At 41.3% G+C, this 10,087-nt stretch overlaps 1 protein-coding gene across 1 annotated transcript in view; it reads right to left on the minus strand.

The window, feature by feature from the left end:
• Window positions 1-10,087, minus strand: part of psme4b (proteasome activator subunit 4b) — a 31,715-nt gene that overhangs the window by 5,849 nt on the left and 15,779 nt on the right. The window contains 23 exon segments of the mRNA XM_029456393.1: window positions 898-1,100; window positions 1,309-1,440; window positions 1,631-1,722; window positions 2,472-2,576; window positions 2,695-2,847; window positions 3,109-3,234; window positions 3,327-3,393; window positions 3,827-3,980; window positions 4,334-4,415; window positions 5,309-5,438; window positions 5,701-5,754; window positions 5,917-6,053; window positions 6,361-6,498; window positions 6,500-6,571; window positions 6,824-6,955; window positions 7,146-7,241; window positions 7,363-7,425; window positions 7,513-7,611; window positions 7,702-7,757; window positions 7,860-7,916; window positions 8,054-8,109; window positions 8,257-8,352; window positions 8,653-8,810. Of these exon segments, the coding sequence (XP_029312253.1) occupies window positions 898-1,100; window positions 1,309-1,440; window positions 1,631-1,722; window positions 2,472-2,576; window positions 2,695-2,847; window positions 3,109-3,234; window positions 3,327-3,393; window positions 3,827-3,980; window positions 4,334-4,415; window positions 5,309-5,438; window positions 5,701-5,754; window positions 5,917-6,053; window positions 6,361-6,498; window positions 6,500-6,571; window positions 6,824-6,955; window positions 7,146-7,241; window positions 7,363-7,425; window positions 7,513-7,611; window positions 7,702-7,757; window positions 7,860-7,916; window positions 8,054-8,109; window positions 8,257-8,352; window positions 8,653-8,810 (2,458 nt within the window).

Below are 10,087 nucleotides of genomic sequence, written 5' to 3' on the forward strand. Positions count from 1 at the left end.
CAAAATAAAACTAAAACTAAATAAATAAACGCTATAATTATGACAGACCTTTCAAATTGTTGCGGTAAATGTACTCTAAACACTGCCAGAAATGGTGGAAAATAGATGTAATTCCTTTTTTAAGCTAAAAGTAGTCACGTTTAAATATCTCTCATAAGTATCATTTAGGTTTTTTTATTTTTCAAAACACCTAATTGTTTCATCAATTGAAGCTACAGCCTTGCTTGCGCTCTAGTTTGCTTACAGTACCTCTAGTTGTATTAAACCATGCAGAACATTAGGTAGATTTTATGCCAAGGTTTTAAAATAGCAGCCACCTCTTATTGGAAAGAGATGTTGCTATTGAATTTTAATATGTCAATGCTGTAAGCACCAATAATAAAAGTCCACCTCAATTGTTTTTGTGTAGATGCAGAAATAAAAACCAAACTATCTACATAGCTAAATATCGACAAAGGTAAGTGACATACAAAATATGTTTTCATAATGTGATGGAACTGAGCCTTTAATGAAATGTAATTTAAAAGAAAGATCTCTGAAAGGCAAAGTGGACTTCATTTATCTAACAACTATTGGAGAGGATAACAAAATCCATAATAAAAAGTACTGCTCCATGTGGCTCGTACAAATGTTAATATTAGAGACACCCTCCCAAATATTGAATTGGACTCCTTTCCAAACACACACCCTTGGCATTAATATTAGCTACACTTCACTACCTTATAACGTGGATTTAAAAGATGAAATCAATAAGGGATCCAAGCTTTGAGCTTGTTTAATCTAGCTTCCGTCTATTTCATCCAGACAGCAAGATGTCCTGATATATATATACTGTACATATCGTCTACACCATGTCCATCCACCACACAGTCTACATGCTTGCATCCACATTCTGACCCGTCTTGAGCAGTTTGACAGCCTGGGTGCGCTCGTCCGTCCCCTGGGTGTTTTCCTCGTGGACGTGGTTGTGGATTTCTGGCTCCGACGTGAGGGGCTTGAGCCGCTCTAGGACCCGAGTGACAAACTCTGCCACGTGGGGGGAGGAGGTGGTCCTGGTGTGGGGCAGGGCCACGTCTATCATGAAGATATAGGTCAGGACACTGGAGAGAGAGAGAGAGAGAGAGAGAGAGAGAGAGAGAGAGAGAGGGGGTAAAGGATGAGAGAAAATAAAAAGGGAAAGACAGAGATGGAGGTAAATAAAGAGGCTTAGAATTCAACAGACCAAACATTGCGCACAAAGTAATTAGATGAACCTATTTAACCAAGATTATGTAACCCAGAAGAGATAACGCCAAGGTAATTTGTCACCTCCCAATCCGCTCCCTGACATTCTTATAAACCTGGGTGAGTTTTGGCTCCAGGTAAGTCAGCAGCCTGTGCAGCAGTTCAGAAACTCTCCACTGCTGCTGGGCCAGACCTCCCTGAAGCACATACAGCAAACTGACAGAGACAAAAAGAGAGGGGGACGGAGGGATAGGGGTTTGTTGTGTTATTGCGGCACATCAGCTCAGCATACGTCAACTCAGGTTACTACTGCAGCCTGAAATCAGAAACCTTAGGAATACTGTAGATGAAATAAACACAAACTCTGTGAGTATAGTTATTCCTGCACATGGGCACACACACATACCTGGCGTCCCTGAATGAACCGCCCTCTCCGCTCAGCGGGCTCTCCATCAGCATCTCAAACAGCCAGTGGAGTTTCCTGGGGTCCCGGCCCTCCTGTTGGAAAGTAGCCAATACAACGTAGGCTTATTTTTGGAACTATTATTTCAGGTGGGCAACACATCCACTGAGTCCCTGCATGCACATATATCAATCATTGTACTTCCAATGGAAACAGAGAAAGTAGTTCCAGGTAACTGTAGGTGTTTTTTTGTACACTAACAGGTTTAGTAGGTGTAATGTTTACCATCGTTACTATCTTAGTTTAGCGTGTTAGCATGATAACTTTCATATGGTGTGATTTAGAGTAAAATAGATGATATGTATGCTTTAGGGCGGGTTCCAGAAAAAAACAAAATGGCTATGGACAAAAATCAGGATAGGAACGGCCAAAAAGCCAAACTCGAGGCTTCAAAAACCGCAGTACACAAAGCAATGGCTGATTATGTCTACTTCTTATATACAGAACAGAACCATGAATATCTGTACAACATTTCATGGCAATCAGTTCAGGAGATGTTTAGATATTTCAGCCTGGACGACAGCGGTAGTCAGAGCGACATTGCCATCCATAGAGCCATGCTAGTGAGATAAAAAAATAACAACAAATTGTAAAGCAAAGAGCATTTGTGCTGCAAATTGTGTTCAATTCAAAATCCAATTTTCCCCTAAATGTTTGTTTTATTGATTTAAAAAAAAGAAAAAATCTGATCTTCAATATAACACACAGAAATTCCCATCTCATGTTCTTTGCTGAGCCCTAAACTGCTGCATGTGCTGTATTTGTATGCATGTGAGCAACTCACACAGGCAGTAGCGATGCAGGTGCCCCAGTCTGTGTAGGTTTCCACTGTGATGTTGGTTAATGCTGTCCTGATCAAAGGGCACAAAAGCTGCCATAACCTGTCCACCTGAACACACACACACACACACACACAATAATGAAAGGTTTTATTAATATTGACTTTTCTTATCAAAAAGTAGTGCAGTGTGTGTGTGTGTGTGTGTGTGTGTGTGTGTCTCCAGTACCTTGCTGAAACTCCAGAGTTTGCTGCCTCTGATTAGTCCTGCAGTAATCTCACACACACAGCGCTGGGAGCTCTCATGGGGGTCGCTGGCAAGCTGCTCTAGGTGAGGCCATAGCAACGGCAGGAACACGTCTCCATAGTTACTAAACAGCCCCTGTCAATCAAACGTGAGTTTGTTTTATGTGGAGGAACAAAGAACTACAGTATTTTTTTTGCATCAAAAAAAGACAGATTACAGTTCGTTTGACGCAAGTAAACTGTCGGCTGTCTGACGGGGAACAACGAATGACAGCAGTTGATGACACAAATTCCAGCTCTGCTGAGTTCAATTCAGCCTTGGCTAGCTGTGGTATGCTGTGTCACTTCTTTGGAAGAGGTTTGCCTGATCGATTGAGGCTGAGAGTTTAAATTGCACCTTGAAGAGACAGAAGCGTCGGGGATTGAAGCTGTCGTTTCCTTTCCGATCCTCCTGAGAGAGAAACTCCATAAACTGCTCAATAAACTCTGGGTCGGAGAAATATTCAAAGATGATCTTCTCACCCTGCATTGAGACACAAACAAACACCAAATGCAATAATGATAGTAATACTGAGGCATCGGCAGGAGATTTTGTGCATGGTACGGTATGAGCACCTCACTCATCTCTTCATACGGCAGGTCGTCTTTTGCCTTTTCAGAAGCTGCATGGATCATCATTTCTCTGGAAGGAGCGGGAGACAAAGAAGAGGCTGCTGTGATTTATAGATAACAACAAACTGGCAAAAAATATGGATAGACACACAGTGTCTTCAAATAAGCAGCAAGGATAAATGAATGATTATAAAGTCCGTTAGTCAGCAAGCCAGCATGCCCTCTATCTATACATCAATTCTTCCATCTAGGCCAGGCAGTAAGTCGTTCAGTGAGCCTTATCTAGGCCAAGCCGTGACAGGAAGTCAGTTCAACACCCTGCTAGTTATCCATTCACCCAGATCAGTCATCCAGCAGTTAGTCAGACAAAAAGTTAGCCACAAAGCCAAGCATCAAATCAACCAGGCACTTGAGTCAATCAGCTATTTAGCTCCATCCAACCAAGCCGTTAATCCGCCTTCCAGTTTCTAAATCCACCGCCTAAACACAATCATTCTCATTACCTCGGCCATGAGTAGAAGCCCCAATGTGTTTTCTCCACATACTGCTGAGAATCCCACTGTTCCTCACTTAGAGGCAGGTTGCTGCTGTCGTACTGCAGCCAGCGATTCCCCTCACGATCCCCCACACACACACCATCTGGATCCTCGATACCACCTAAACACACATGCAAACACAAGAAAAGTCATGGACACAAAACACAAATGAGACAAGCAAGTCTCATGTGTGAGTGTGTGTTTGTGTGGTGACTGTCCACTGTTGGAAAGTCTAGATGAAAAAAATCAGTGGGAAAGATTTTCTAATTTCAAACAATTTATCTTTTAATAGAAAGCAAATGTAGATTTATATTCAGGTATTATTGTTTACTCAATTGGAAATGACTTAATGGGATTAGGACTGCTAATGCTGACATGGCGGAAAATGCTGGATTTAGAAAAGGCCTCACAGCAAAATGCAAGACTTGTATACTGCATATGATTGTTATTGTGTTTTTGTGCACTTATACTCACTGATATCTGATGGCTTCAAAGACACTTTCTTTCTTGGTCGTTTGAGCTGTTTCAGGATGCCGGCCATGGCTGAGATTGCCACCTGAGAGAGAGAGAAAGATTACAGAGTAGTAAAGTAGAGCCACGCACAAGCACAGCAGCTCCTGGTACTTGAAGTGTTGTCTGTACTGATATTTGTCCTTACTAGTGATAGTGAGCTGGAATATGCACTGGGCAGTCTCACTTTAACATTATTCTATGGCACTGCTGCTTATTGTTTTAATATGTAGATGCTACTTTTAAATTGTACTGTTTGGGACTTGCTCATTTGTTACTGTATAGAAAACACACACAACTTGAACTTAAAACTCAAGCTGTATCCCAAATCAATAAGACACACTAATTCTAAGCAGGCTGTGAGAAGGTAGCCAATATGCGTACCAAAAAACGTGTGCTGCTAATGGACACTATTGTCCCAAACTACAATGCACAAAGAAACTGGAGGCTCTACTCACAGCTGGAAAAAACACAATAAAATGCACGTTTAAGAAAGGTCTCATAAAAAAAATATGGTTAAATCTTTAGAAAGACATTTTTAAGTGACGCCCAAGGGCCCATTTATCATTTCCTGTTAGTTTAAAACAGTAAAGTATGTTGATTTAATGTTTGCAAACTGCAAAAAGATTATACTATAAAGATTAAAATATAGTTATAAAAGGTATTATGTGCTATGAAATTGGGACACAGCATCTGTGTTTAAGACATTAACTACATGTCTGATTGTCACATATTCTCCATGTTTGAACATCATTTAAATTATTTAAACATTTAAACTTTGGTGATGTTGATGAACTGCATATTACATGTGATGAACCACTAAAAAAAGCTTATTTAAGTCACCTCATCTCAGTCCTTATAACCAGGTACTTTATCACAAACTGTTTATCGTTTTTCCATGCAAGCACAAACTCAGATAGACATACGGTTCGCACCCACCTTGCGTATGCTGATGGAGTCATGTGTGAGGCTCTGTGTGAAGTAGAGGACAGCGTCAGGGGGCAGCGGGTGATCTTCTCTCAGCTGGAGAGACAACAAGTCTGTGGCCATGTGCTCAAATTTCCAGGGCCTGAAACACAAGCAGACACACATGCAAACAAGTCTTATTGGTAATAATACATTTTTTAAAAAGTCATTCTATAATCTTTCACAAAACCTTTTGTGTTGGGTTTTTGCTACATATTTAGTACATATACTGCCACTGATTGTTGATACTTAAGCCCATTTAAATATAGAATATAACTCACACAGTGTGCGTTTTCTATAAACATTTACATAGCAAGTGCACATACAGTACATATAATACATATACAGGTAGAGAGAACACCTACAGGTTACTGTCTTCAAGGCAGTCCAAGAGATCGTTGACCAGCTTCTCATATTTCCTGTACATAACAATAAAAAGTGTTAGTAGGTAGAGCTTCTCCTGCTGATACTAATGATGATACTAGTCACAATAATAATACATGCTAAGATGATCTTCTTATGTTTCTGTACAGCTAATGTTCCTGAATGAGTGAATATGCAAATGATTCCAGTTTGCCTACCTCGCAGCAACCACATTTCTGATTTGCTGACGTTGAAGCCCCTCTTTCAGGTCCTCTATGGACGGTGCCTCTGAACAAGGCGTGGGAGTTTCAGACTGTGCGATATGATTGGCTATCTCTACACATGTTTCAGACACCTAGACGTGAGAGAGAAAGAGGAGCAATTAAAGAAAAGATCAGATGAGGGTAGTGAAAAGTAAAGTTTCTCTGTAGGGTCCTTTCCATAATGTTGTCAGACACCTATAATAACCAACCATGCACTTTTAGTGGACGTACATTTAGGGTGCGCTATTGCACCGAGCGATTACATTGCAGCCAGTTTCCCGGCTACTGAAAACACTGGACCAATTTCAAAAATAGTTGTCCCCATTAGTCAATTAGACAGAAAAACATGGGAAAATAGGTTCCAGGTTGAAAAATAGATTTAATGAACATGTTGCTCACAGTAAAAAAGATCCCTATGGTGACGTGCTGGCGATGGATCCGGTCAATGACTTCGTCGAGCAGTCCACCGATGGAGGGCTTCTCCAGGGTCATGGAGGGCGACAGACCACAGCGGACCAGGGCGGTCCACACCTCCCCTGACACAGTCCCAGTCACTCGCACTGGCCGGGGAAAGACTACTATGCAGACCCAGCAGACAGTACAGAGCACCCTGAAACAGCCACAGGGTAAAGACACCTTCCATATTATACGGTATATGGCGGTATAAACATATACAGCACAGGCAAATTGAGCGAGCAATACAACTTTAAAATGCTGAAGGCCACAGGTATCCAGTGCAATGTAGCCATCAAATACAGTTTCAGCACCTCGGACAGTGATCATTATGAGCACGTTCAGAGTGACAAGTGTGTTTGTGACCAAGTGCTGTAAGTGTGTGTGTGTCTTTGTGTGTTCGTGGTACCTTAAACTGCTGCTGTGTGCCAGTGGTGTGTTGGGGTGAGAGCAGTTGTAGGATTCGGGGAATCAAGTCTCTGTAGGAGAAGCTAAACGTTCCCAGTGCGGTCGTCAGCACATGCTGGGCCCTGCTACGTACCTGCAAGGACACACACACACACACACACACACACACACACACACACACACACACACACACACACACACACACACACACACAATAAATGACTTCTTCCACCAGAGATGTTTATGTTAATACCATCAGGAAAATGGGAACCAGCAGATGTTCCCATTTAATTTTTCTGGTTAATTGTTGGTGTCAGTTTTACCTGGCTGTAAGTGCTGGTAGAAAGCAGCAGGAGATCACAGAGCAGCTCCTGATGTACCACTTTATATTCACTGCCCTCAACCACCAGCTTCCTCATCTTTTCACACAGAAATACAATATTCAAATATTACTCTTTCTTAAAAACACCAACATTTTATTTCATATGCATGTGGTCACATCTGTGACCCTGCACAAAGTGCGCATGCTGTTGAACTGACCTCATGCTGGAGCAGAACCCGGTCAATGAGCAGCGCTCTAATGTTCTGCTTTTTCCCATGAAGCTGCAGGGGGAAAGGCAACATACTTAAATCACTGTGTAACTCATTCAAACTGAAAATCAACAGCATTGTTACGCCTTTCCAACTCACCCTGTTTTCCATGGACTTCTTGACAAGAGTAAAGCTTTTCCAACGTGAGTCAAACTCCTTCTTGTGAGTGCCTCGGAAAAACATGAGGTCACTGATGATCTGTAGTCAGACAGACAGAAAAAGGCCGCTGTGAGACCACCGCAGGATAGAATACAAACATTTCACACATGAATGATGGAAACAAATCACCTTAATGATGACGAAGAGTGACTTTGTGTCATCCTCAGAGTGCTCCAAGATGTGATCTAGATACAAGTGAATATAGATTAATTGTGCATCACGATCACACCCCACACAAAGTGAGGAGTTTAGAGCTGGAGTGTAGCGGCGTTAAAGTCTTCACTCACGTAGCAGCAGTCTCATGGTTTGGCAGATGGACTCTCTGTAGTTCTCTCGTGAATCATCTGGAGGGGAGGAGACACACAGGCGTCCCGTACGGACACAGAATGCAGGATGAGCGGCCTTATCACACACTGAAACTGCTCAGAGAACGGCTACTGGTAGAATGGTAATGTGTGGCTGTTCGCTTGTGCTTTCCTACCGTAGTCGACGCCTATGTGCAGCTTGATCTCCCCCAGATTGACCATGGAGGGCACACTGAGGAGAAACAAAATGTTAGGAGCGAAACGTGACAAGCCTGCAGGAAAATGTGTGTTGTTGTTTTTATATCTGTGTGTGTGTGTGTGTGTGTGTGTGTGTGTGTGTGTGTGTGTGTGTGTGTGTGTGTGTAGCTGCAGGACTCACAGGTCAGATACGTGTGGTCCATCCAGAGGGGGCAGCATGCTTCCAGCTCCAAGAAGGCAGTGCTGCACAATAGCAAGACTCTGCAACAGCTCCTCCCTGTGAATCACACCACATGTTACAGTCCTTTCACGATAGCCTTTGTGTTTTTTGAGAATGCACTTGGCACTGTCTATAATGTTGTTTCAACACTTTTGAGAAGTTAACTTTCCAACCCTATGTGCTCTTGATTAGGCTTCATTAAGAGCGTTAAAACAGATGTTAATCTTCAGGTTTCACTTCTTTTTTGGACACAAAACTCATTTATCATTAATAAAAGGCTTCTTTGTTTCTTTGTTTTGTTTGTGCGTGTGCTTGACTACGTCTAAAAATGTAAAACTAGGAAAAGCGACAGCACACCTGCTCATTGGCTGATCTCCAGAGATGTGACCCTTGATTCGCTGCAGCTCAGGGTGCAGAAGGCGGGACAACAGTTTGAAAACAAAGTTCTCCTCATCCTGATCGGGCACGTGCCAACACACACCCAAGTCCGCCACATCTCCAGCTCTGCCCCAGTCCTGGAGACAGAGGGAGAGGTTTTCTCAGAAAGAGACTTTCCACTGGAACAACTGGCAAGCAAACCAGCAAAACCAGTCTGCCTCACAACCTTAACATTAAACAATGGATCCGCAACAAACTGAACTGGGGTCAAACTGTCCCCCGTGAAGTATATCAAATACTATGTATATACAATTATAGATTATAGTTTTCTTTATCATATAAACACAGAATAATACACATTAAAAATACTTTTTATTTTATCGATATTTTTTTGTGTCCCATTTTACTATGTCCCCAGTGCAACAAACTAAGATATAATATAAAGGGAGGCGTAAAGTAGATAATAACCATAATCATGTCTTTCATGTTTTCTGATCTACTCTGTTTGACTCCTTTATGAAGAATGTTTGTCCCATCAAAATAAATGTAAAACACATTGGATATAGTTATAATGGTTCTGTTCATGTGAAGAAGGTTAGCTAGCTAAATCTGAGTCACTTACAGAGCTATGGCTAACTTAGCTCAAAGGTTTCCACTGCCCTTTGCCCTATATAAACTTTGTTTTTGTTTTTAAGTTATGAGGCAGAAATGTTGCTGCATAACAGGAATGAACCAGCAGATAAATCCAAACAGCAAAATACCTCAAAATGAAAAATCAACAACACAAAACTAAATAGAGAATCAGTGACCATGAACTGCAGATAAAAAGAGATCAGTTAGTATTTGAAAGCGGCAGAGCAGCGTAGCTGTAATCACTGCCACCTTGACATCGACACAGAAACACACTTCCCCTGCACTTATGTGCAGAAACACGACAAAATATGATAGAAAAATCTTTTCTCAGAAACAAGTGCAGGACAAGTGGCTCAGTTTCTAGCTTTCTGCCACAAAGTAAAGTCAGACATGAAAGAAATCTTCTTTGAACTTGTATTTGGCAGCCTTGAAGTGACTTTATACAATTATACTTTTACAAAGAAGAATTTAGCACATTTGTTGTATAATATATATTTTTAAATATATATTATAGTTCTCATTTTAATACACTCACTTGGTCTAGCATGACTGGTAACGTATGGTGGATAATATTAGCTAACCACTGTTTTAGACGAACGAAGGCATCTTTACAGCTTCTGTTCAATGAGTAAGCAGATTTAGCTGTTATCACCATTTTCTCTCTTAAATTCTTTCTTTATACATTTTAGCAACAGAAATGTTTTTACATAAGTTTAGTTGTCATGTAAAAATGCAACTTTAAATCAAAATTGAGAGATAAAGAGAGACAGTGACAGTGACA

This window comes from Cottoperca gobio, chromosome 19 (assembly GCF_900634415.1).
Source record: "Cottoperca gobio chromosome 19, fCotGob3.1, whole genome shotgun sequence".
Lineage (NCBI taxonomy): Eukaryota > Metazoa > Chordata > Actinopteri > Perciformes > Bovichtidae > Cottoperca > Cottoperca gobio.